Raw genomic sequence first — 27,738 nt, 5'->3', positions numbered from 1 at the left:
GAATATGCGGACTGAAAGGTACATCTGCACACCTTTAGTGCGATAGTTATTTCATAAGTATAAATATTTATGGGATGTGAAGGTAAGAGTCAGGGTTCAAAATTCAAAGAGGAAACTTTACACACATATATACTTAGATTAGACTAGAACATAATTTATATTTAGTATAAAAAAAAATAATAATAATAAAAGGAAGAAAGGGAAATAGGCATGGCAAGTAGCTACTGGCTACTTGATTCTGCACCGACATTTTTATCAAATGCCATGCAAAAGAAAAGGCAAGGTTAGTACAATGAGATGAGGGGTGGTGAAGACCAAGACTTCACTCCCAAGTCTCCTACCATCATCAAAATCGAACTCTTTGTTTGATCAAAGTCATTATTTTCAAGTCCACCAATGACTGAGGAGGAGAGTGTGGACAACCCAACAAATATTCTTCTTTGTTACCCACCTTTTCCTTTTCCGTACCTCGTTAAAGTTCCCACAAAAGCTGGAAAAAAAACCCCTCTCACTAAGCAAAGCCCTTCTGCTATACACTCTACAACTATATCATGGTATGTACATTGTACTAATATATTATTGTAAATAAAGTTCTCAACTTAGTTTGCCTTATAAAAGGCAATCTGATAGCGTAGCTTAGGATTCCTTGGGAGTCCTAGACCTAAACCTCGTAAAGGTGGTAGAAAAAAGTCTCAGTCAAGCTTTCTGGTAATGGTTTTGTTGATGATGATTCTGATATAGTGTATATATTTTTGCTCTGGTGTATATAACAATCTGAAAGATTTGTGTATCTATTAGTTGTTAGTTTAATGACTTTTGATATGAATAAGCAATTTTTTGACGTGGGGTTTTGTTTTGTTTTGTTTTTGGTACAGTTTATGGGTTTTAAAGTAATGTGTTTTTAGTTGATGAATTGAAAATGAGGAAATAGGGGTCCTTGCGTAAAAATTCTTGTTATTAGTTCATTTGTCCTCAGCATATGTTTTACATGATCAGACTTAGTATGATCATCCCCAAATCTATGTGTAATGTTATTTTTCATTCTATAAATCTAAAGTATATGTTAGGTGCAATGAACTTTGCTATAGTGACAAAGTGATATACAACTTACATCTTAACTTTATGAGCAATACTCAAAGCTTAATTTATGGTGGGCACCAAGGGACTTTGAGTCTTTGCTTTGATGAAATTCTTATATTGGAATAAGGTGTTACCATTTTCAGGTGTGTCTTTAACGGTTTCTACCTTGTGTTATTTGCCATTACTGCACTTGAATTTTGACACATTGATCTGCATCGCTAATGTTTTTTCAGAAATAAAAATGAGTGCCAATAGTACATTGGAGCATATACTCGAGGAAATACTTGAGGTGCTCAAGCCCAAGCAGGAGGATTTAGCGACACGGGCTCAAGTCATTAATGAACTACGAAGAGTTGTTGAATCCGTGCCAAGTTTGAGAGGTAACTAGCCGCAAACCCGCGCGTTGTGCGTGATAATTATTTTTATGGTAGTTTTATTAAATTTTTTTTTTACAATTTAAACTAATCTAATAATGAGTAATGTATTTTGTAATTATATTTTTATTTATTATAGGAACAATCATAAATATAATATAGGAACAATCCAAAACACCAAAAAAACGTAAACTAAAAAAAAATTAATAAAACTTAACAATGATTAATTGAACCAATATTAGGATAAAATTTTGTTTTTGATAATTTATTAAGGTTATTTTCGTTGTAGAAATTATAATTTTGACCACCCAAAACATATTATCAAATAAACAATTATTAGCAAAAATCTAAGAATTAAATTTCTATACATGCATTGTTATAAAATAATAATAATAAAAATAAAATTGCAAAAGTTAAAATTTGTCACCTATCCGATTATTTTCGTTTGGGTAACCTTTGCTTTTCTTTAAATGAATGACATGATAGATTACTTTTAATACAATTATTAAGAGTACTTTGTCCAACACAAAGGATTAGAAAACAAACAAAAATTAGTAAAGTCTCATAGTTTAACATCTAAATTGAGTACTTTAAAAAATCATGTTATGTAACAGAATAAATACCAAATAATCCAAATCATGCTATGTAATAGAATAATATTATATTTTTATATGCTATATTTAATTCAAAGAGAATAATAATAGGATAACATTTAACAATCAAAGAGAATAAAAAATAAAAACAACAACAATAACAATTTAAAAAACAAAACTAAATCGCATTAACCCAAAATAGAGTTTTAAAGAATATAAAAAATTATCAACCTAAAGTAGAGATGCAAGAAAAATAAAAAAAATCCACCAAAAAATTTAGAGAGAGATAGAGAGAGAGGGAGAGAGAGAGAGAACCTTTTTTTTTTTTTTTGTGAGGGAAAACTATGCATAGAATAGAAAAGATAGTGACAAATTTATAGTAAGAGGGTGTGAATAAAAAGAGGAAAAAAATAAAGGAAGATGAAGGGAAAGAGGAAGAATGATATTAATGTAGAGGGTAGTGGGGAGATGAAAAAGTAAAGGAGGGAAAAAGATTGAATAAGTAGTGGGGAGATGAAATGGTAAGGAAGAGAGAAAGGTTGGAGAAGTATAAATATTAAAAACAATTATAAAATTGGAAAGAAAAAAAAAACCCTAAAACTTGAAAGGCTTCAACGTTTTTGTTTTTGTTTTTTTTCCTTCTTTTAAGCTGAAAAGGCTCACACAAAACCCTAAAGTTGAACTGAAAAGACTTTGGCTTGGGCTTGATAGTGGAACTAAATAAATAAGAGGTGGGCTAGATTAATTATACAGATTTATTATACGGTGATAGTGGAAGTAAATAAATAAGTAGTGGGCTGCATTTATAGGGTTGAAAACTGTAAAAACCATTTTAAAATTGTAGTACAAATTATATATTTTTTTAAATGGTGTGGCAGCTGATGTAGCGCAACATGAAAGCAATAGTTTCAAACGCTATGTTTCAGCTTTTAGTAATATATAGATTTGTACTTTCATGTTCTGTCAAAAGATTTTTATTTTATTTTATAATTAAAATCAGTAAAACTTCCATGATTTGCAATTGAAGATATAAGTTGGTGGGAATGGAAGGATTCCATTCTATATCCCACAAAAATTTATGCACAAATCCATCCATTGGAAGGGTTCACCACTCATGTTAAAAAAGGGAAGCTTTTTGATCTCTGGAATTGTGATACTGGTCGACTTTCATACTATGAAAAAACATATAGTTGACTTGTAAAAAACATTTCCGATTCAACGGGCTGTTAGGTGGCATTTAAGGTGTGTTCTAGTTGCCATTAATTGATCTACGATATATATTTAGTAAGAAAGCATGCCAAAGAATCGTGGCTGCTGTTCAACCTGTTTGGGTTGTGGGCTTTGTGTAGAGGGCGGGGGAGCATTTGATAAAATTTAACCTATGGTATTTGCTCTGAGATGACCATATATCATCACTGGCCATGGTACATTGGAGGGATTTTTGATCAAATTTAACCTAGTGGCCATGGTTTTCTTTAAGATGTTGAAATGCTGTAGTTTTGAATTCACTAATATTTACACTAGCACATACCGTTTGGCCCATATCTATTGGATACTTGGTTGGGTCTTAGAATGTGAAGAGGGAGCTGGCAGCTGGCAATATAGTTCTGCAGGTGGCGTGGCACATTGGAGGGTTTTTTGAGCATGTGATTGGTTTTATGCGAATAATAATTAAATGACTTTTTTTTTTATTTGGAAAATTAAGCACCTTTTTTCTCTTTGCTCTTCGAACTTTTTTTTTTTCAATAAATAAGATATTTTATTATAAGAAAGAAGAGCTCATAATGAGAGCTTCGTTAAAAAATTTACAAATGGACAGCCATATGGTCCAAAAAATCAACTAAATAGTTACATGAAACCCCTTCAATCATAGTGCGATATTCAAACAAAGTTCTCATAAAACTACTCTTAATATCCTGCGTTGATTTCTCTTCATCCTCAAAAGTCCTATTGTTTCTCTCTCTCCAAATGGTCCACATAATATAATGAGGACTAGCTTGCCACACAGCCAGTTTTGATCAACCAAACACTCGTCTCCATGAAAACATCAAGTCGACCCACCTTGGCATCACCCATATCACTCCAAATGCTACAAATGCAAAGTACCACAACTACACTTGCACATTATACGCTCATTAACAACCACCATCTTCCTCTTAACATGATTATCCCAGGTTGTTGTCCACACAAAGAAAGTCACCTTATGAGGTACCTTGCTACCCCCACACGCCTTTCCAAGGGATTGCAGATGCACATGACTCAAACTCTCCTAATAGGATCATACACTAGACCTCCTTGATGGTATTAATCCAAAATTTCCTGGCTTGCTAAGGACATTCCAAGTGGCACAACAGGGAAGTTAAACCTGTGAAGGCACGGGTACATGGAAAATGACCTGGGGGCAAATGTAGCAGATCCCATGGCAGTTATTGACCCATATAAAGTGTATGAAGTAGAGGCATGTGGCATAGATGCAGGTTTTAAAAGTTACAAAGTAGCTTCCAATATTGCGACAAGTGTATTTCAAGCCCAGGGAAAGAAAGACACTTGGAAGGAACAACTGTCAATTTTGATCAAGCCTCGAGTACAAATGAGGGCTGATTCTCTAGAAAAGGACAACATTGTTCACTAACAAACCTGCTTATACAGAGGCCATATCATTCCTTGTAATATTAGTTCCCTAGGAGATTCTCTCGTAGTTCATAGGGCTTAGAAGGTGTTCATGCTTGTAAGGGCTTTCTTGTAATCTTGTTACTCAATTTAATCTTATTTATGCAAGTTTATTTTAGTTTGATTCAATTTTTTAGTTGTCAGTTCTGTTTGATCCATAATGCATTTTCTTTGATTTGATTGGATGTTTAGAATGTTTACTCAGACTATGATATGTTCACTGCTCTGCATAATTAGACTTTGAATTGCTTTGTTTGGAATCAGGTTTAGTGTGATCATGAATAACCTAGTTACTTGGAATCCAATGGCATCTGATTCTACTAAAAGTTTTGTCCTTGTACATAGTTCCTTAGATTGTAATGTATTTGCTTTCTGTAGTTCATTGTTACCTGCATTTCATCCTTCAAGCATAAAAAGTGTTCTTAATTGAGGCAATGCCGAACCATTCCCCTTTAAACATGAAGTCAAATAATTTATCCCACTTCAAATTCAATCAATTCTAAACTTGGCAATAGGCATCAAACCACATATTATACTTCAAATAGGTCAAAGTTAAAATACTCTCAAATACACCCTTTCCCATTTGGAGTCCAAAATAAGCAATCTTTTTATCCTTCACCCCTTCTCGCTCCCAATCTTGAAAGTCCCTGAGGAACTTAAGTTGCATATTTAGAATTCCCGACCTATATGTCTACTGTGTTATAAACAAAACTTGTTTCAAATTATCTTGAAATTCTGTCTCGATGACATTTTTTTTTTCTTGGAACCTGAGTTCTTTATGTTGGTCTTAGTGAGGAAGCTTCATCTCCATGTGCATAGAGATAGGAAATCCTTAAAGGAGTTCCATCCTTTTTGACATGATACGAGATGGCTGGGCTAGAGTTGTTGTAGTTTGGTCCCTATTGAAAAAAGTGTTTGTGTCATATTTTATGTAATTAGCTAGTTTGACAAAATGCACTTTACTTATAATTGGGTAGATCTAAGTTGGGTTTAATACATCAAAAAATATGTTGTTCAAGCATTTCAAGTGTTTGTATTAAAAGACATGAAGATTAGTCCAAGAAACAAGTGAAGAAAAACAATTCATTAAGTCTTGATAAATAGCTCAACAGATGACTGCTATCGAGATTTAATATGAAGCTCGATAGATGGCTCGACAGATGGCTCGACACATCCTCGATCTATTGAGAATTACGATTTCAGAATTTTCAGATTTGAAATTTGGCCAAATATTATGTATTTGTTTAGGGTTTTTTTTCTCATAATCCTATACATATATAAGGCTTATTTGAAGAGCCATCACATATGAATACAGAGATAAAGAGATTTATTTTCTCTGTGAGAAGCTACTGCATTTGTACGCTACAGAGTTTTGTAACCAAATGCTTTATGATCTTCATTGTTGATGAAGTGAAGAATTTTATAGCCAACAACACCATTCAAGTTGCTAGAGTTAGTCACGTACTGAGATCCGTGTAAAGGGCTAATCAAAGATCGGAGATTTGTGCATCAAGGGAAAGAAGGCTACTACAAGATCAACTTCAATTGGGTATTGAAGTAAAGGTTCAATTGTAGGTTGGTATTTTAGGATAGGTCAGGGTAGTGGTAAGAATTCCTATATTTGTAACTGCTTAATTATTGATTAGTAGATTATTGAGAATTGTGACCTTAAAATCACTTGGTTAGGTTTTTGCCTTGCGAGAAGTTTTCCCCATTTGTCAACAAATCACCGTGTTAATTTATTTTTCGCTGCATATTAGTTTATTTGGTAATTTGTTGTGCCTCTACAATTTGCATGCAATTGAATCTAATTAATCAGCTTGGGTAAATCAAATTAATTTACCGGTTTCCAGCTATCTTAACCCAACAAAAAGGAAAAAAGGAAGTTTCATTCTACAATGACTTCATTAGGTTTTTAGCACCATATAAATATTTGTCCTCATTGTTTCTTTTTATTTCCTCAATCCGAGAGAAGTAACCTATAATAAAGATCATCAGATTATGTAAATTTTCTTTCTGGTTTTTTTTTTTTTTTTCTCTGCATTTCATTTGTTCAGCCATCATGAATTTTTATGTTTTATTTACATGAGGAATAATGCTTGCCATTAGTTAATTTTTTATTATTATTAACAACATAAATTAATGTCCTGGCTCAAACAGGTGCAGCAGTGGAGCCATTTGGGTCATTTGTATCTAATCTGTTCACAAAATGGGGTGACGTGGATATTTCCATCAATTTAACCAAGGGTGGATATATTTCACATGTTGAATATGACCGCAAAATAGAACTACTTCAAGATTTGAAAAAATCTTTGACAGGTACTTTGCTTTGAGTTTGAGAATTTTTTTCCTTCTCTCTCTTGGATGCTGGTATTCTGTCACTTAGGCATAGAAGTTTCAGAAAATGCACGGTTCTTATATTCTACAATCTCTCTCGCCCGTTTGTTAACTTTTATTATTGCTTTATTGTAATTATTTGTTTCCAGTGCATGTCTTGAAAGAAATGTTCTCGCAATTGGGACATTTAATGATATGGACCAAAAGTATTTATGAATCCTAGAACTTATCTAAAACAATATATGTATGTATGTATGTATGTATGCATGTATGTATGCATAAAGCTGGACATGAACTGTAAAGTCTTTAATTTATATAAAGTGCAAATTGGGAAACTTTAGTCAGTGCAGCATCTTCACCGATTGCTATTTTTCTCTTCCGGAATTTAGTAAAACTTTATTTAGCGTGCAGACCAGTTCTGAAAGTTTAGTGTCTCTGTAATTTGTAATTATGTTATACAGCAGACACTCATGGCCGTTTTTCAAGTTTTTAATTGAAAATGTGCAAGATTCTTTTTTGAAAAGAAAAATGTGCAAGATTCTATGAGTGGCTGTTATATGACATTTGGAAATATATCATTCCATTATATTGGACATTGCAGCCGTAAATAGTAAACTAACTTTCTTATTTTTTTTCAAAATTTATATCATTCCTCAATCCTCATGCGCGTTCTTGTGTCTTTATTGTATCCATCTTTGAAAAAGAAAATGCTTTTGGAAATTGTGAAGACAAGGACTGATGGTGTCAGAGTGGTCTCTCTATAATCTTTGAAAATTTAGACCCCTGGGTTTATGTATGCTTAATCAAATTGGCCTTCTCTATTTGTATTGCCTTTTCAAAGAAAACGTGTGAGTGAACTCCCACATTGAATAATAATAAGAAGAATGAGTGGTTAATATAATATAGTTAGGCCTAAACTCATAAGTTTAAGCTTTTGGGTTGGGTGGCATCCTTATATGTTATATTAATTACTTAATTGGAGGTTTCCCAAGGTGTTTACTCCCCAACAAAAAGAGAAAGGAGCATAATGCATGATGTAATGCAAGCTTACTTAATTTTTACGGGTTCAACATTGCTCTTCTTCGTTTGATTATTCTTCATTATGATGCCTCTTTCTTCATTTCATAACAGTTTTGATCTGCAGGTCGATGGCAGATGGTGCAATTAATCCCTGCAAGAGTTCCAATTCTAAAATGTGAGAGTAGCGACAATATCCTCTCTTGTGATATATCAATTGATAACTTGATAGTCCAAATAAAGTCCAAACTCCTTTTGGGGATCAGTGAGATAGATGGGCGCTTTCGTGACATGGTTTTACTGGTATTTTCTTGTAGCAATCTGATACTTGCTGTTGTGGGATAAGTTACGGTATTTGATGCATTCTTTCAAGTATGTGTAGGTCAAGGAATGGGCGAAAGCACATGAGATAAATGATGCAACTCCAATGAGTGGGACTTTCACTTCATACTCTCTTACTTTGCTTGTGATATTCCATTTTCAAGTAATACCTTTTAATTATTTCTCGTATAAATTATAAAAGGGTTAAAATTCGAAGAGACTTACTTGCTGCTCCATGTCATGCATACAAGATGTTTGCTTTGGACTTGGTTTGCTTAATGCTAATTAAAAAAAAAAAGGAGTATTATACTGTTGTATCAGCCTTGTTCCTTTTATGATTAAAATATGTTGTCATGTTATGAGATGCCAGGATATGTTCTTCTTCCTACCTATATATTTTGATTTATGCATATATATTCTTGAGTTGGTCTGGTTTCTTGTCTTTGCTTCCATGCATTTTGAAATTTACTGATTCAATTCGGAAAAGTGGTAGGAAGATTTAATTTTCTTTCTCACTGTTTTCTTTCAGACATGTGAGCCAGCAATTTTTCCACCTCTTAAAGATATATATGCAGGAAATGTTGCTGATGATCTTCAAGGTAATTTTCATCTTCAATCTTTAGCACAAAACATCTATGTCGTTTTGGATTCTTACAGTGGTTGAGACATAAGCTGAGTTCTACTCTTTTCTCAAAAAATATTAATCATTTTTCTATTTTGTATGCTGGTTAATTTATTGGGGGGTGATTTAGAATGCCAATTTGCAGTTTTTTTTTTTTTTTTTGTCTTTTAAAAGACTATTTTGTTTGCCTCACACTTATAGTAGCATTGTCTAAAGACATGACAAAGGATCAGGTCAACTAGGTTGTAAGGAAAATATTCCTATGTCCCAGGTTCATATGAATCATGTTCTTTCTCTCTATGTTTGGGTTTGGTGTTTCTAAATTTTATACTGCCACGTTTACACTTAAGTGGTGTGGTCCAAATTTCAAGGAACCAGGGTTTTTGTTTCCTCTTCTATTATCAAAGCCATATGGTTGGTTTGGCAGAATACTAGGGTAACCGAGGCTTAGATAATAATAATAATAATAATAATGCTAGTATTCTTGAAAGAGAGGCAAATGGTAATTCAAGGGTGCAGTTTACTTGGAAGAGGAGCCATCTAGCATTAGATTGTCTTGTCATAAATCTCATCTCTATTGAATTTGAATTTTTAGTTAAATTTAATGTACTTTGGTAACAAAATTTGTAGTTGTAAAGATTGTGTTAACCATATGACCCATGTGACGGTTGTTGGGAGTACGGAATGGCACCAAATCATGAGGAATTAATGAAAACACTGATTAACCAATGTTGATTCTTTCTTCTAGAATATATGTAGACGGCATAAATCAAACTGATTATCTATATGTGCCAAAGATGTAATTGAAACATAGTGTTTGAGAGAAATCATCTACGTAGCAGAACAAAACATTTGGAAAATGAAAGAGGTAAAATTATGAGTTCAAGTAATGGTATTGGATTGCAACCATTCTTTTTTGGGGTTTCTGGAAGTTATAGTGACACATAGCTCTGAATCCAAAATAGGAAGATTTTGATTTATTGGACGATTTACCAACTTGGTTGTAATAGATGTGTGGGATAGATGCATTATTTTGAGTTCATGACATGTTCTCTAAAACAATTTTTTTTTAGGGGGGGAATGTTATTTCAAGGGATCCTATTCTTGTGCCTTTAGTCTTTGATTTGCATTGCTGGGTTGAGCGCTTTCGTTTTTGGGTTAATCATGTTTGTCTGTAGAACTCGAGACTATCACTAAAAAAACTTACCTATCTAAATAATCCGTTGAATCAAAATAGCAGTTGACTAAGGAGGCATATAGTCATGGAACCTGTATTTCAACATGCCTCATGCAGGTCTGAGAACAGAGAGAAATATTGCTGAAGCATGTGCTGCTAACATAAGAAGGTTCAGTCAAGACAAATTCAGACCAGTTAATCACAGTTCTTTGTCTGAAATTTTCATTTCATTCCTTGCAAAGGTAATCATTTCTGTCATGCTTTCTATCTTCATAAATAATCTTGGTTGTAGACATTTATATGGTGTTCATCAAATTTCAAGATATATTTGACCTGTGAATTATGCGATTAACACTATATATGTGGAATGTAAATTTATTTTAAAATTTGATTATGTACCAGATGTTTATATACTGCCCTTTTAAAATATGATGCTATGGCATCATATGTACTACCTAATGCTATTGATTGGAGTTTTTTCTTTTCTTTTTTGGTGGGCGGGGGGGTGCAGTTTTCTGACAAAGAATTCGAGGCCTCAAAGTTAGGAATTTGTACCTATACAGGAAAGTGTGAGTCCAGAAGGCGCAATATAAGATGGTCAGACAATAATGATGCGATATTGGTAACTCTCTTTCTCTACACACATGCACATCATTGTCAGCTCTCACTTTGACACTTCAACGGTACAATTATTACTGCTGCCACTGCTACTGATTTTGTTATTGGCACTGTTGATGGCCGGTTAGATTGAGGATCCTTTTGAGCGGACAGAAAATTCTGCAAGGGCTGTTAGCATGAGTGGATTGACAAGGATATCTGAAGCATTTGAGATGAGTAGGGTTATTTCAGCAGATCAGAATCTGGATTCTCTGCTTGCCACACTTGTTCGACCACAAGTATCCCCGGAAATTAAAGCACGTCACAATCAAGGCCAGCACAGGTGAAGACCAAAATCTGATGGATAGGTTTCACCAGTTTTTGATTATTCAAATGGCTTTTTACAGTATAGTTTGTTATTTCTTTTGAAAGTTCGATGGCGCCCAGGTATTTTGATATTTTTCAGAATAAATTGTTGAATATTATATGCTGCCCCCTGCGAAATCAACTCAGAGAAGCAGATTGACTTATGTGATTTATTTACAGTTTCTTACTGAGGTTATCAATCCTTAACTGGTAAAGGTTATTCTAAAATTGCAATAATCTAAGTGCATTGTAACTCCCAATGGGCTGTGGAACACAGGCACACACATATTGATAGGCAAATCTCAAAACGGGCAAATTCGGGCACCCACATTGATTTTGGCCTATTTTGGATCTTGAAAACATGGAAAGATTTGTAATGATTATTGATGCTTCAACAAAATTATGTTTCTATTAACCATTTTGATGCATTTTTTGTTGTGGCATATTTTTAAGATCCACATAAAGTTTAAAGCATACAGGGACATTTCTGCATGACTTGAAGATCTGTTTTTGGGGAAATGAATGGTTTACTGTGTTCAGGTGGTGATTGGGGGGGGGGGGGGGGCAGGAGGAGGAAAAGGGATGGGGGTATAGTCCTTTTTTTGGAGATTTTTTTTTTTTTTTGGGGGTAAATTACAAATGTTAACATGGAACTACCATTTGCTCTATTTGTGAATTGTGACACTTACATCCCTTCTGGTTAGCTGTATGAGGTATGTCCGTTAAAAGGAATCATTGATGTGGCAACATTGCTTATTATGAGAATTGAAGAAACAGATCGTGCTACGCTCATATTTCTGATTTCTCTCAAATTTTCTCCTTCAATCCTTATTTGGTTTCTCTCCATTCAAATGGTGTAAAAGGGTAGAACATTCTTTTCCTTCAATTCTTCCCAATAGGTGATGTACGCAATTGCCACATCATCAAATTCTGAGGTAGCAAAAATGCTTCACGGAGCTAACTACTAAGAAGGTTAGTGTCACAAATTAAAGCACACAGTAGTTCCTTGTTTTAAAGGTATACCATCAGGGTGATATCTCTAATTTAATTATTTTATGGGAGATGGGGAACAGATTTGTTGGGTTTGAAGGGGGCTTCTTGGGAATATTGTTAATTGCTTCTTTGTTCTGTTGATTCTGGGACCTGGGTGGCTGTTGTTTGTAGGCTATTTATTTGTTTGGTTGCTGAGAAAGTAGATGAAAGGAGAAGAATTTTAAAAATGAGTTTCTGTGTTATATGTTAACTTAAAAAACAAAAGAAAAAGATTTAAACACGTCGCAGCTGCAACACTTACATTTGATGCAATTAACAGTTAATCTTCTTTCACTTCCTGTTGAGGTTTCTGTCTTTTCCTGTTAAAGAATCTTAGCTACTTCTCATTTTGGAAAGATATCTTTTTTTTCTAATTACTTTCTATTTTGTGCAAGTGCAGTGGAGATACTAGAACATCAAGTGCCTTCGTTAGTGGCCTTTTGTTGGGAGGCTTGGTAGCTGGGACACTAAGCTACATGTTTGCACCCGAGGTATTGTTGGATTATTTAGCTTTATATATCTTACTAAAACCCAACCTATTTGGTGTTGGGTGCCTATGTTTCCTTATCAATTTATGTGATTTAAAATATGATTTATTTGGTGGAAGACCAAATAGTGCAAGTATATTTGTTGATAGTTTCGTATTGGGAGTATTGGGTGTCTGTGTTTCCATTAGGTTTGAATTAAGCAGAGTGGTGTATATGTTTTTCGACACATTGATGTTACTAATCTTATTTTTGAGCCTACAGGTTAAAGATTTTTCAATTAAGTTTTACTTTCACGAGATGGGTTAATGTATATAGTTATTTGGTCCAATTAAGCATGTGATACATCAGTAATTAATGGATTGAACCTTGCTAGAAGTTCACTTTTAGGCTATGACGTGGTTAATGTACTGCTTATCTAAGCAACAGCTCAGAGGCTTTTCTTTCTCCCACTAATATATTTGGCCAAAGTTCTGATGACACCAACTGATATATCGTGTTTTTACTTTTTGCAGATAAGCAAGGCAGCTGATGGTCTGAAGAAGTTTTTTGATAATTCTGATGATGATTCAGATGTGAGAACTTGTTTTCGCAATTGCAATCCTTAAAAGTTGCTCGTTATCCGTGTTTGCATGTTTTTTAATGTGTTTGGTGTTTGAAAGTAAAGTCTTTTAGTTTAAACAAGAGGAATACTCAAGGTTGGTTTCATTAGAAAAACAAGAATAAAAGAAATGTATAATTCTCTCTCTTAGGTTTTTAGGCATCACATTCTAGGGCCTGGGCATGGCTTGATTTGTATGATTCATTATGCATAAATAAGCTTTAGGATTTGTATCTTTGCTACATTGGAACCCTCAAGAAAAGTAACACTTTACAATAGTTTATGTTAACTTGTATTTTCATCATCTTTTAACTGTGATTGATATTGTTTTAGTTGGGTCATTTATGATGTTTACAATGCATTGATACTGCATTGGTTGTGTGATTTATTAATACAGGAACCAAAAAACTGAGAAGCATTTGCAGTTGAATTCTGCCATAAATGATGTTTCTGCTCAGCTTTGTGGAGATGATGCCCCTAATGGAGCTGCAGTGAATTCAGATAAAAGCTGGAGCTTTAACGTCACAGAATATTTTGTTGAAATTGCCATATTAATTATTACTACTTTTGTGTGATTAGTACTGGAAAAACAGTGTTTGGAATCTTTTAATCCATTTTGATTTTCTTTTAGTTATGGATTCAGGTTGATTGTGGAAGACTGTATCAGCTATTAAAACTGTCACAATTGTTCGAACCTCTTTGAAAGTAAATGTAATTTATTTCCCTATATATGTTAGAGAAGGTAAATGTAGTTTCCCTTCCCCTATATATTAGTGAAACAGAAATGATGTGTAATTAGGTTGGAGATTGAAGGATGCAGAATATGTATATGGGCATCATTTTAACCAGGAATTTTAAACAGAAATGGTACTGAACTACTGATGCATGCCTTAATACATTATGTCAGATGGTGCTCAGAGCCTAGGTGTCAAGCCTGGTTGTATTCAGTTGTGTCAGACTGGTGTTCAAGGCCTAGGCATGAAGCCTGGTTGTATTTAAATTGAGAATCTAGTCTCTTTATGCTCTGCAGAGGTTACCCATTTTTGTTGTGGCCCTGAGGTAGGAATAGTTTTGGTGGAAATACTGCAAATTAACAGTCAACTTGCATGAAGTTGAAGTACAAAATATACCATGGCTGAACATGAGTAAGTAGAGTAGAGAATATACATTGGTATCGGTAGCTTAGGAACATACCTATCAAAAAAAGTTTAGGAACATGAATTACTGTGACAATCTAAACACTGTACTCAGGGTTTGAGAAAGAATGACAAAGATCAAGTCTCATTTCCTCCACACACAAAAAAAAAAAAAAAAAAAAGGGGGAAAAAGAGATCATGTCTCCTGAATGGGTTCAGCCCTCATTTTACCCGATTTAAATAATTTTGACACCAAGGTACTTTCTAGTGAAACAAGGTTTCATTCGAACATTTGTTATGTTGTAAAAGACATGAGCATAAAATCATCAATTCATCATCTTTGAGTGTTATAACCTCATCATATTTGAGTAGGTTCTAATTTGACTTAATCATAACACAATTCTATTGATATAACCCAAATTTATTACGTTTTGACACTAACACATCTATGAATCCAAACATGTTATCTCCTATTTATAGTCTAAATACTATACTTTTTTTTTTATACAAAATAGAATTCTACTCTAACCTAATCTAAGTGTATATGTGTGTGAAGCTCCCTCCCGAAGACTTGAACCCCGACCCTTGCCCTCCAGGAATACCCATAGATCATAGTACACCAGATTGAGAATGCAATTGCACCATGCAATTCACCCCAATCTACTTACAACATTTTTTTACTTTTTGTTTTTACTCATTTGTTATATTTAATAGTTGATATTTAAAGTTGTTTTTTCAACTTTAAATCTCAACTATTTATACCAATTGGTTATTGCACCTAGTTTCAATTCATAGTACACCATATAGCAATTATCTGCCAAAATCAGCAACCAAAAGTCCCTCATTAACTCAATACAATATCTTTAGAACCACCAGTGACTCTAGGAATTTTTCCTAGGTGGATCATTAAGAAACTCAAATTAAACAAAAATTTAATTAAAAAAAAGAATTTGAATGTATTGAATTATTGAAAAAAAAAATGCAAATATATAAAATTTTACAATTTCTTTTTATGAGTTTTTATATTTTGAAATCATCTCATGATAGTTTTTATTAGTTTTTATTATCTATATGACCATTTTATTTTGTTAAGTTTGTATAATATTTTTGTTTTATGAAATTGTGGTTATATATTTGTCATTTTTTTATAAAAATATTTTAAACTAAGTGAAATAACTCAACTCCACTTGCACTATATAATTATTAAACTCACACAACCATACTCATCCATACATAAATAATACTTTAAATTGTTGTTTGATTGTGGAATAAACTGATATGTGATAAGGGTGTGCAAAAGTTAAAACAAGATTTAAATTAGTAAAGCAATAATATATATATATATATATATATAAAATATATTTTTTTCAAGTTAGGGGTTCATTTTAACCCATGAAATGTATGTGCAGCCCCGTTTGTTTGGAACGGAAAATTTGTGTATGAGACAATCTTAGGGAGTCTTTTGGGTAAATATTGCTAAAAGTGAAGTTTTTTGGGGTTATAGTCACTGTTCGAAGTTATTTAGGGGAATGAGGAGAGAGAGTGAATTTCGGCAACAGTGTTGCCGAAATTTGAAGAAAAGTATGAGAGAGAAAATTAAAAGTGAGGAGAGAGAAATTTTGGAATTTCGGCAACAGTGTTGTCGAAATTCCTTCTGCCCAAACCCTGCCCGCTTCACTGAGTGCCCATGCGCGTGAGTGACCAAAAGGAAAAAATAAAAAAGGTTTGTGGCAATCCCATTGCCGAAAATGGAGGGAAAAGAAGGAAAAAAAAAAAAGAAAGAATTACGGCAATGGGATTGCCGAAATAGGAAAAAAAAAAAAAAAAAGGTGGCCATGTAGTACCGAAATAGGGAAAAAAAAAATGAGGAAAATTGGCAATGGGGTTGCCGAAATAGGGGGGAAGATAAAAAAAAAAAAAAGGAAAATTGGCAATGGGGTTGCCGAAATAGGGGGGAAGAAGAAAAAAAAAAAAAAAAAAAGAGGAAAATTGGCAATGGGGTTGCCGAAATAAGGGGGGAAGAAAAAAAAAAAAAAAAAAAAGGAAATGTGGCAAATAAGGAAATGCTAGGGCATACATGTTCCAGGTCTTGACTTTACTATTTGGAAATAAGAGCCAAAATAAATTGCATTGCTGCTTTCTCAGGCTGTTAGCGGACTTTGGTGTAGTTGGGCAATATAGCTGGGGTAGTGCCACGCTTGCTTTCCTTTATAAAGAGTTGTGTATTGCTTTCCTTTTGGCTCTTATTTGCCACATTTCCTTTTTTTTTTTTTTCTTCCCCCCTATTTCGGCAACTCCATTGCCAATTTTCCACTTTTTTTTTTTCCTATTTCGGCACTACATGGCCACTTTTTTTTTTTTCTTTCCCCCTATTTCGGCAACCCCATTGCCAATTTTACTTTTTTTTTCCCTATTTCGGCACTATATGGCCACTTTTTTTTTTTCTTCTTTTCCCTCCATTTTCGGCAATGGGATTGCCAAAAACCTTTTTTATTTTTTCCTTTTGGGCACTCACGCGCATGGGCACTCAGTGAAGCGGGCAGGGTTTGGGCAGAAGGAATTTCGGCAACACTGTTGCCGAAATTCCAAAATTTCTCTCTCCTCACTTTTAATTTTCTTTCTCATACTTTTCTTCGAATTTCGGCAACACTGTTGCCGAAATTCACTCTCTCTCCTCATTTCTCCAAATAACTTCGAACAGTGACTATAACCCCAAAAAACTTCACTTTTAACAATATTTACCCAAAAGACTCCAATCTTAGGAGACTTATGTCTCAATAAAATTGTAAAGTCACGTGTCATTGAGACATAAATCTGGTGAGACTGTTCACTCATGAGTCAATGGACCATGGTACGGCTACAAGACACTACCATAAAAATCCTATCAATGAAACTTTTGCCGGCGAATCTTGCATGCGAAGTTTACCCTTTTTCTTTTTTTTTTCTTTTTTTTTTTTAACAATTCGAAAGAGACAAACTTGCACAGTTGCACTTACCAATTAAAATAAGGGAACATGGAGCTCCATCATGTTGATATGAAATGATATAATTGCATTTATGGTACAAAAATATGATGGTGGGGACAATTTAAAGGTAGGCATTTATCATATGCATTTGCAATTTTGAGTAGGGTGACATGTTTTTATTTATATTTTGGGTTCTTTTACACCTCAAAATATATATATATTTTTTTTTTGATTTACCATAGCATTTCTTTAAAGTTTTCAACTAGAGATCAATCACAGTATTTAAAAAATTAAATTCTAAAAAGTTCTATATAAAAGCTATATATAAAAGTTAAATAGTAAATAGCTAACCTATAAGTTAATTAGTTACAAAAACACATGAGCCTCAATTTTGTCTTTAAACTTTTCAATTTGAATATTTAATGTATACACTTCAGATATATGACAAATAAAAACGTTTATGAATATTTTTTATTGAGCAAGTTTATAAATATTTTTCTTTAAAGCTTAACAACTTTTATTTTATGATATGAAAATAATAATGATATTTTAAAATTCATAAACAAAGTAACCGAAATCATGTATATATCATGCAATTAAATGCATTTGACTGGTAGATTTCAGTTAGCTCAATTGGTAAAGTCTCTAATGGTTAAATAAGAAATCTGGAGTTCAATCACCGCTTATGTCAAAAATTGATTTGGTGTCTTGGTCTAATTGATAGAAAATACAAGTATACCCATAAAAAAAAAATACAAGTATAGTGTTTTGTTTCGAACAAATCTAATGCTCATACTTCTTTTTTTTTTTTCTTTCTTTCTCAAAAAAAAAAAAAGTATCAATTGATACAAACATAAAATTCCAATGGTTAATTAACAAATACCTTATGATAATCCCTTAATTATAAGGTGGGATTCATATTGAACCTCATACGTTACGTTATATCTTGTAATCCACGGCATGGATAAAAGCAAGCGAGTAGGGAACTAGGGATAGTATGAAAGCATGGAATATTGACTTGATCTGGTGAAAACAGTGTTTTTGGTAAAGAAAGAAAATATAGAGCAAGTTCTTTTATTCTTTGTTGTATGAAGAAAATAATAAAAGTTTAAGAAATCTTATAAAAACATGTAATTTACACCATCAAATATTGCAACGATATTAATATGCCCCCCTCGTAACATCTGTTAGATTTTTGTTGTCAATCCATTCAAAAGCAATGTCATTTTGAATAGAACATAAAGTGATATTGCTTCTTGGGTAAAACTAAAGGTGAAAATGTGATCAACTATTACGGAAAGGAACATTGACATTGTTGTAATAGTCGATGATATAAATTAGAAGTTTTGAAATTTGAGAAACTAGAAACTAATTTATAAGTAACATTTTTGCTAACCTAATTTACAAGTAACTTCATCATATGTTGATGGTGTAAATTCATCTTAATATTTCCACCTTATGGTTGTTATTGTCACGATATAAATGTGACTTTTTAATAAGTCATCTATTCCATGTCTATAATTATTAGTTTATTTATTTACTTGTTTAAATTTGGTTCCCTTAAACTTTTCAAAAAAGGATAAGAAAAGAAAGCTTCATTTTATAAAAATTCATTACATGGATAAAAGTAAAACTTAACTACAATTTCTTAGCTACAAAAACATTGGTTTTTTATATATATTAATATTAGTAGATAATATTGTTTGTATTTTATTGGTTAATGCAACAAATTATTTGAAATTTGAAAAACCTAACATTGGTTTTAGAATTTCAACCTAATGGTTTTTGGTGTATGCAAAGTTTGAACCATATATATCTTATTTGACAATAATATACTTTTTTTTAGCTTATGTTTCAAAATTAATGAATCATTGAAGGCTATTAAAAAAAAAAGACTTTTCAATTTTTTCTTTATTTATAGAGCTTCAAGTTATGACGATGGCTTCTGATAATTATGCTTTTTATTATCACGTGTGGAGCTCACATGCATGTGAGAAGCAAGTCTCATACTCTGAGAAATTTTGTAGGGCCTACTTACGTATGAGAAGTAAGTCTTATATGTGTATGACAAATTTTTCCCTCCCAAGTAAATCCCCATATCAAAGGATTTTTTTTTTTTTTTTCAAAATAACAATTTTTTTTCAAAATCAAAGTCTTTGTTTGATCATTGACTCCATCGCTTTTATGCCTCCTATAACTAGCAATGGTCCACCAAAGCAAAGCACAAACTGAGGAGGGTCTGAACTCTGGAGTACATGTGAAACACACATGAGAGAATTCACAATTTCCCCAACAAAGATTCAACCTCTGTGACTACCCAATTCAGACCCACCCTTTTCCTTTTTTTCTCTTTTGCTTTTTTACGCTTTTCCAAACTTTTCGTACCTCGCCACAGAAGCCAAAGAAAACCCCTTCCTCTAAGCAAAGCTAGACTCTACAGCTCTACTCTACACTATACAACTCTGTCATGGTATATACTATATGCCGATAATATTATTTGTATTGCTCTTTAAGAAAGTTATCAACTTGGTTGCCCTTATAAAGGCAATGTGATTGGGTACCTTGGATTGATTGGAGTCCTAGAAAAGGTGGATGAAAAGGGTCTCTCAGTTATGCTTCTGGTAATGTTTTTTGTTGACGATGATTCTGATATATGTTTTTTGCTCTAGCTTTTTTTTTTTTTTTTAAACAGTCTTGAGTGTATGTATATGTTGTTATTTTGATAATCTATTGTTAAAATCTGAAAGATTGACCAAAATTTCCTTGTGGGGTGTTCTCTTATTGGGTAAAGTTGTTTTCTTTTGTTTGTTTATGGGGGTTCTGAGTAATGGGTTTTTTGTATATGAATTGAAAATCAGGAAATAAGGGTGCTTCTGTGAAAATTCTTCTTGGTTCGTATGTCTTCATTATTTAAACTTTTATCATAGTTGTTTTACTTCATCAGGCTTGGTAGACTAATCCCTAAATTTATGTGTAGTGTTATGTTTCATTCAATAAATCCTTACCTCTGCATCTAAGTATACATTAAATGGAATGAACTATATTGTAGTGACTGCATGATATATGAATATCATCTTTATTTTGTGAACAATACTCAAAGCTCAGGTTATGGTGGGTGAACTAAGGAGCTCTGTGGCTTTGATTTGATGAAGTTCTTCTTATTGGAATAAGGTATTAGCAATTGTAGGTGTGACTTAAATAGTTTATACCTTGTGCTGTGGTTGATTTTAATTAGCACTGGATGCCATCGTTGCGCTTGAGTTTTGACACTGAACTATGTCTCAAATGTCATCCAGAAATAAAATGAGTGCCTATATTACATTGGAGCTGGAGCATACTCTCAAGGAGATACTTCAAGTGGTCAAACCTCAGCAGGGAGATAGGTCGACACGGTTGCAAGTCATTAATGAATTACAAGGAGTTGTCGAATCTGTGGAAAGCTTGAGAGGTAATTTGCAATTTCATGATTCTGTTGAAGGATTATTACTTATGTCGTTTAAACTTGCCAACTTTCAGTTGAAAAATACTTAGAATCAGTAAAAATTCCATGATTTGCATTAGAATTTATGAATATATAAGTTTGTGGGGATGGAAAGATTCCACTCTATATTCCATAAATTTTTAATCCCAGATCCATCCACTTGAATGGATCATGTTAATAAAAGGAAACTTTTGCATCCCAGGAAATCCCTGAAACTGGTATACTTCCCTATTGTGCCTGAAGACAGAGTATACTAGTAAAACAAGAGGGTTCCAATTCCATGGGCTGTTAAGTGGAAATTAAGGTTTTCTGGTTGCCATTAATTGATCTTTGATTATAAATTAAAATTAGTAAAAAAGCCAGCCAAAGAATTGTGGCTGCTGATCATTGATCAACCTGTTTGGATTGCAGGTCCCTTGGAGAGGGAGGGGGATCATTTGATAGAATTGAACCTATGGTATTTGCTCCAAGATGGCTATATAGCACCACTGGGCCAAGACTATATAGTGGCCATGGTTTTCTATAAGATGTTGAAATGTTATAGTTTTTAATCCAATAACGTTTACATGTTTGCATACCTTGTGGCCCATATTTGTTGGATCCTCAGTTGGATCTTAGAATGTAAAGAGGGAGCTAGCAGCTGGCATGATAATTGTGCAGGTGGAGTGGTCAATAGGAAGTTCTCTGTTTTGAGCATGAGTGATTAGTTGTTGTATAAAGAGCAATTAGATGACTTTTCTGTTTATTTGGAAAATTGGGCTACTTCTTCTGGTTCTTAGAACTTATTATGCTAAATTGCATATGTAGAATTGAGTTTGAATGAGAGGTTTTGACTCTATGACATTTTTGTTTCTTGAAGGATCTAAAGTTCTTATGAGTGTTGTATTTGGTGAGGAAGCTTCACCTCCATGTGCATAGAGATAGGAACTTCTTAGCTGATTGGCACACTAATTGGAGGGAGTCACAGTCATCCACTATGTCTACTGATGCATGACCCACCCCCCCTCCCCTGCACATTATGGGAATCCATATTTTCTGAGTTGATGGGGTGGCTAGGCAGGGTTTATTGTGCTTTGGTCCCTAGAGAGTGAGAGAAAAAAAAGGAGATTCATGCGTGTGCTACAAGGACTGAAATTTTTAGTTCTGTAGTTTTTTAACGCCATATTAACCTTTATGTCTTCTCTGTCTTTTTTCTTTGAGTCTCTTCAAGCAGAAAGAGACAAGTAACCATAACACGTCTCATTACCCATCAAACATAAATAAATAAATAAATAAAGATATCTTATCAAAAAAATAAATAAATAAAGATACATCACATTAAGTGAATTTTCATTATCCACTTATTTTTTTCCCCATATATCATTTGTTTATTCATCATGTAATTTTATGTCTTATTAACATAATGAATAAAGCTTGAAATTAGGTAAAATGTTTTATGAACTCCTTGCTTGGCTCAAACAGGTGCAACAGTGGAGCCGTTTGGTTCATTTGTGTCCAATCTGTTCACAAGATGGGGTGATTTGGATATTTCTATTGACTTACCCAATGGTGCATATATTTCATCTGCTGGAAAAAAGCGCAAACAAAATTTACTAGTTGATTTCCAAAAAGCTTTGAGAAAGATGGGTAATTTACTTTGAGTTCAAGCTTTTTCTCTCTTGGATGCTTGTATCCTGTCTTGCCTCATGACTTAAGCATAGAAGCTTCAGAGAACTCATATTTCTTATTTTTGGACTATCTCTCCCCCTCCTTACATGGGGCCTGTGAGCAGTTTGTTAACTTTAAGTATTGCATTATTGTAATTGCTTCTCTAGTGCATGTGTTGACACATGTTCTCACAATTGGGACATTTTATGATATGGAACTTATCATTAGAAAGGAAGAGAAGAAAAAAAAAAAAAAAAGACGTATGAAGCCGGAAGGGAACTGTAATATATATTAAATGCAGAGTAGGAATTTCAGTCATTGTACCATCTTCACCAGTTGCAATCCCCCCCCCCCCCCTAATTTAGTAAGCGTGCAGGTCAGTTGTGAAAGTTTATAGTCTTTGTAGTTTGTAATATGCTATACAGAATAGACTCATGGCCATTTTCCCAAGCTGTAATAAAAAATGGTTAAAATTCTATATGTGGCTTTAATATGACATTGGTCTGCAAATGCATCATTCATTATATTGGACATTGCATCTGTAAAAGAGTAGATTAATTGCATCTATAGGATCAGTGTTGGGAGTTGAGACTTAAAAAATGATTTTTCTCTTCTTTGTTTTCTTTTTTTTTTCCTCATAATTTTGGTTAATTCGTCATGCGTGTGTTTATGTCTTTATTGTGTCCATCTTTAAAATAATTTAAATAAAAAAAATGTTTTTGAAACCTTGAAAACGAGGATCATAATCTATAGATTGAGTTTGAATATCAAGATTAAAACAGAGTATATGGAATGTTACTTTAATAAGTTCAAGTGAAATTTTATAAGATTGTTATAAGACCAGATATACTCTATTGTGTTGAATGTTGAGTTGCTAAGAAGCAACATGTTCATAAAATAAGTGTAGTCAAAATGAGAATGTTAAGTAAGTGGAGATACAAGGAAAGATAGGATTCAAAATGAGATGACTCCCATTGATGAAAAGATGAGTGAGGGTAGCTTGTGATCCTTTGTCATTTGCATCGGAGAGCAATTAATACATGAGTGAGGAAGAATGAGTTGATTCAAGTCCAGGGAACAACAAAAGGTAGAGGGAGGCCTAAAATAACATTAGTAGTAGTAAAAATTAGAAAAGGACATGTCCAATGAAGGAAGTAATGGAGAGTATGACTTCATATGGAATAGGATGGAGAAAAAGAATATATTTCACCAGTCCTAACTAGCATGTTGGGGATCAGTAGCTGATCCCAAAATTTTGGAACTATGGCTTGGTTGTTGTTATTGTTGGGTTTAGGTTTAATTCTTAATCAAAGTGGCCTTCTAATAATCTTTTAGAAATTGAATCCTTCTGTTCCCTATGTATTGTTTATTTGAACTCCAGTGATTTTCCCTATAAAGTTTTAAATTTAGTAATACTTTGTTAAAATGGAAAAGAAATAAGGAGCATAATTGCATGATGTAATGCAAGCTTACCTAAGTTTTAAAAGGGTTTGATATTGCTCTTTTTTGTTTTATTGTTCTTCATTATGATGTCTCTTTCTTCAATTCTTAACATTGTTACTCTGCAGGTGGATGGCGCAGGATAAAATATATCCCCAATGCAAGAGTTCCAATTCTAAAGTTTGAGAGTAGCCGCCAGAGCATCTCTTGTGATGTATCGATTGATAACCTGCAGGGCCAAATGAAATCCAAACTTTTATTTAGGATTAGTGAAATAGATGAGCGTTTTCATGACATGGTTTTACTGGTACATTTTCATAGCAATCTAATACTTCTGTTGCGCGAATAAGTTCCGGTAGTTGATGCATTCGTTCTAGTTTTTTTGTAGGTAAAAGAATGGGCGAAAGCACATGATATAAATAATCCAAAAAGTGGAACTTTCAACTCATACTCTCTTAGTCTGCTTGTGATCTTCCATTTCCAGGTAATTCTTCATAATTATTACTGTTGAATTTTTTTTTTTTTTTTTTTTTTTTTTTTTTTTTTTTTTTTTTTAAGTTGAAATTTAAATTAGATTTTCTTGCTGTTCCATGAAATGAATCCAATATGTTTACTTTAGACCTGGTTTTCTGAATTATATATGCATAGATAAAACATATTTTTGGACTGTTTTTGACGTTTGAGACACCAGGGTATAATATTCTTCTCACTTACATATTTTGATTTATATATATAAATTCTTGAGGTGGTCTGGTTTCCTGTCTCTGCCTCCATGCATTTTGAAATTTACTGATTCAGCTCTGACAAGTGATGTGAAAATTTAATTTTCTTCTTTGCTGTTTTTATTCAGACATGTGAGCCTGCAATTTTACCACCTCTTAGAGATATATACACAGGAAATGTTGCTGATGATCTTCAAGGTACTTATCTTTTAGATTGTACAAGGTTAATTTGACTCATGTTCTCTTTCTCTCTCTCTCCATGCTTATATTTCTAATTGAGAATGTGGTTCAAGGGCAATTTCAGTTGAAGTTAAAAGGATCAAGATAAACATTATAATGATGGTTCAGGATCAGAACTGATTCGCACAGACTTTCTTCCTTAGAGAAAATCCATGTCTGTACTTTGTAGATGGGATAAAAGGTTAAACTATCTGATTGTCTACATATGACAATGATGGAATTTAAATATGGTGTTTGAGATTAGTGACCTGCCTAACAAAACATTAAAAATGAAGGCTAAAATGCAATTCACACTATAAGTTTGGCGTTGCTTCTAAATCAATTTCTCGACTTTCAAAACTTGCAATTTACACCCTCGACTGTTATAATGATGTCAATGTACCCCTTCCATTATGCTCTGTGACATTGTTGATATTAACCTGTCTATAATTGACATTGCCTTTTTATATTTTTGCTCAAAACGACATCATTTTTGGGTTGGTTAACGGCAAGATTCTAACAGATGTTGTCAGAAGGGACACTTTTACACTGTTGTATACTTGAGTGTGTGAATTGCAAGTTTTCATAGTCAAAGGTTCGTTCTAGAAGCAACCTCAAATTTGAAGGGTGTAAATAGTATTTTAGCCAAAAATGAAAGAGTGAAAAATCTGAGGTCAATTACAAGGATGGTTATTTCTCTCTTTTACTAAAGATAGAAGGATTTTGATTTATTAGAAGGTTGGTCAACTTGATTGTAATGGATGTGCAGGATAGATCATTCTTTTTGAGTTCATTACAGATTCTACATGACACATTTGACACTAATTTGAATTGATGGTTTTAACCCTTTCTTTTTTGGTTAATCATGATGGTTTCTAGAACTCTAGACTATTACTGAAAATGCTTAGGAGTACCTATTGAAATATCTGTTGAATCAAATATCAGTTAGCTACTTCAGAAGACAAATTGTCATGGAAACTGTATTACAACATGCTTCATGCAGGTGTGAGAGCTAATGTAGAGAGACATATTGCAGAAACATGTGCTGCTAACATAGTCAGGTTCAGGCAAACCAGATCCCGAAAAGTTAATCGCAGTTCTTTGTCTGAGCTTTTCAGGTCATTCCTTGCTAAGGTAATCATTTTATGTCATGCCTTCTATCTTGATAGATAATGAAAAATATTGGTTTTAGAGATTTATATGATGTGTTCATCAAATTTCAGGATATAGTACACCTCTGTATTACTCCATTAATTGGAAAATTACACTTCACCCCCCTAAACTATACCTCATTTTACATGTACCCCTCTAAACTATGAAAATGCACACTTACCCCTCCCCCCCTAAACTATACCCTCTTTTACACTTGCTTCCCTAAATTATGAGAATGCATACTTAACCCCCTAAACTATTACCTATGTAACACTTACCCCCTAAACTATACATTTACTTCCTAAACTATTACCCGTGTAACACTTACCCCCTACACTATGAAAAATACACTTTCCTAAACAATTACCCATAGGATGGGGTGCAAAGTGTTACATGGGTAATAGTTTAGGGGGATAAGTGTGCATTTTCATAGTTTAGGGGGCAAGTGTTACACAGGTAATTATTTTGGGGGTTAAGAGTAAAAGAGGGTATAGTTTAGGGTTTTGGGGGGGCGGGGGGGTAAAATGTAATTTCCCCCACTAACTCTATATCTAGATTATAAATTCATTAAAAATGTTTCGAGTCAAATGACGATGCGATATGTAGCATATAAATTATATGCTTTGGAAAGTACCTTTCTCTATATTAGTTTGTTGAAGTTTGCCTATTATCTTCCCCAATCTTAGGATGGTTGCTATGGTGCTGATTAAGGTTTTTATTTTTTGGCAGTTTTCTAACATTGGTTTGAGGGCCTCAGAACAAGGAATTTGTCCCTACACAGGAAAGTGGGAGTTCATAAGGAGCAATATGAGATGGTTGCCCAAAACTTATGCCATATTTGTACTTCTCTCTCTCTCTCTCTCTCTCTCTCTCTCTCTCTCTCTTTAATGATAAAATTATTACGGCCCCATGGCTACTGATTCTGTTATTGATACTGTTGATGTCTGGTTAGATCGAGGATCCTTTTGAGCAGCCAGAAAATTCCGCAAGGACTGTTAGTATGGGTAACTTGACAAGGATATCTGAAGCATTTGAGAGAAGCCACCATAGACTTAGTTCAGCTGATCAGAATCAGGGTTCTCTCCTTGCCACACTCGTCCCACCACAGGTATCACAGTATATTGCGAGAGCAACACCCCTTCCGAGCCCAACGTACAATGGCAGACGCTACCATCCCCAACCAACTCGTCCACAAATGTACAGGAACATGCACACACCCTCACAAACACAGCATCAATTTCAGAACATGAGGCTTGAGACCCCACAAACACAGCATCAATTTCAGAACACGAGGCTTGAGACCCCACAAACACAGCATCAATTTCAGAACATGACAAGACCTGTGCAGGCGAATCACTATTCAACTATGACAAGACCTGTGCAGGCGAATCACAATCAAGGACAGCAGAGATGGAGAGCAAGATCTGATAGATAGGCGTCACCAGTTTTTGATTATTCAATTGGCTTTTTACTGCACAGTACATCGTTTCTCTTGAAACTTTAATATCACCCAGTTGTTTTGATGTCTGCCAAGAGTATAATTGTTGAATGGTATATGTTGACCATTGCCAAATCAATTGAGAGAAGCTGATTGAGTTTTGTGATACATTAGCGGTTTCTTGAGGATCAAATTTGTATATTCTAATCATCTTCCATTCTCCTTTCTTCTTCTCCCCCTTCAACTCCCTCCATCCAAACATTAT

The 27,738-nt window shown here is 33.7% G+C and overlaps 2 protein-coding genes and 1 long non-coding RNA gene across 11 annotated transcripts; all 3 read left to right on the top strand.

Annotated features, from left to right (window-relative positions):
* Window positions 1–580: 580 nt before the first annotated feature.
* Window positions 581–14,040, top strand: LOC142640394 (protein HESO1-like). Of its 2 annotated transcripts, XM_075814462.1 has the most exons (12): window positions 581–708; window positions 1,314–1,460; window positions 6,878–7,036; window positions 8,199–8,374; window positions 8,454–8,555; window positions 8,922–8,991; window positions 10,309–10,433; window positions 10,703–10,813; window positions 10,938–11,131; window positions 12,587–12,677; window positions 13,187–13,246; window positions 13,670–14,040. In XM_075814462.1, the coding sequence occupies exons 2-12, from the start codon at window positions 1,322–1,324 to the stop codon at window positions 13,682–13,684; spliced, it is 1,242 nt and encodes a 413-aa protein (XP_075670577.1). In that variant the 5' UTR covers window positions 581–708; window positions 1,314–1,321; the 3' UTR covers window positions 13,685–14,040. The 2 variants fall into 2 exon arrangements, with proteins under 2 accessions (XP_075670577.1, XP_075670578.1); XM_075814463.1 differs by lacking the exon at window positions 8,454–8,555.
* A 5,543-nt stretch (window positions 14,041–19,583) lies between these two features.
* Window positions 19,584–27,693, top strand: LOC142640392 (protein HESO1). 8 transcript variants are annotated; one of them, XM_075814460.1, is made up of 11 exons: window positions 19,584–19,995; window positions 20,480–20,545; window positions 20,671–20,822; window positions 22,317–22,481; window positions 24,071–24,249; window positions 24,331–24,426; window positions 24,793–24,862; window positions 25,887–26,017; window positions 26,765–26,875; window positions 26,988–27,253; window positions 27,296–27,693. In XM_075814460.1, the coding sequence occupies exons 3-11, from the start codon at window positions 20,678–20,680 to the stop codon at window positions 27,468–27,470; spliced, it is 1,338 nt and encodes a 445-aa protein (XP_075670575.1). In that variant the 5' UTR covers window positions 19,584–19,995; window positions 20,480–20,545; window positions 20,671–20,677; the 3' UTR covers window positions 27,471–27,693. The 8 variants fall into 8 exon arrangements, with proteins under 8 accessions (XP_075670575.1, XP_075670572.1, XP_075670573.1 ...); XM_075814457.1 differs by adding an exon at window positions 20,233–20,265 and having other exon boundaries at window positions 19,585–19,995; window positions 26,988–27,693; XM_075814458.1 differs by having other exon boundaries at window positions 19,585–19,844; window positions 26,988–27,693.
* Window positions 20,830–21,825, top strand: LOC142640393 (uncharacterized). Its single transcript, XR_012845190.1, has 2 exons — window positions 20,830–21,159; window positions 21,267–21,825. It is a non-coding gene; the product is annotated as an uncharacterized LOC142640393 (long non-coding RNA).
* Window positions 27,694–27,738: the final 45 nt, after the last annotated feature.

The sequence above is a fragment of the Castanea sativa genome, chromosome 6 (assembly GCF_040712315.1).
Source record: "Castanea sativa cultivar Marrone di Chiusa Pesio chromosome 6, ASM4071231v1".
Classification (NCBI taxonomy): domain Eukaryota; kingdom Viridiplantae; phylum Streptophyta; class Magnoliopsida; order Fagales; family Fagaceae; genus Castanea; species Castanea sativa.
The sequence above is the reverse complement of the archived record's forward strand: the minus strand, read 5'-3'. Positions and strand labels throughout refer to the sequence as shown.

Excerpts from the sequence above, each read along its gene's own strand:
- LOC142640394 (XM_075814462.1), top strand. The coding sequence starts at position 1,322 with ATGAGTGCCAATAGTACATTGGAGCATATACTCGAGGAAATACTTGAG. Across the intron at positions 1,461-6,877 it reads ATCCGTGCCAAGTTTGAGAG|GTGCAGCAGTGGAGCCATTT; the intron begins GTAACTAGCCGC and ends TGGCTCAAACAG. Across the intron at positions 8,375-8,453 it reads TTCGTGACATGGTTTTACTG|GTCAAGGAATGGGCGAAAGC; the intron begins GTATTTTCTTGT and ends AAGTATGTGTAG.
- LOC142640392 (XM_075814458.1), top strand. The coding sequence starts at position 20,678 with ATGAGTGCCTATATTACATTGGAGCTGGAGCATACTCTCAAGGAGATA. Across the intron at positions 26,018-26,764 it reads TCAGGTCATTCCTTGCTAAG|TTTTCTAACATTGGTTTGAG; the intron begins GTAATCATTTTA and ends ATTTTTTGGCAG. Across the intron at positions 26,876-26,987 it reads CCAAAACTTATGCCATATTT|ATCGAGGATCCTTTTGAGCA; the intron begins GTACTTCTCTCT and ends ATGTCTGGTTAG.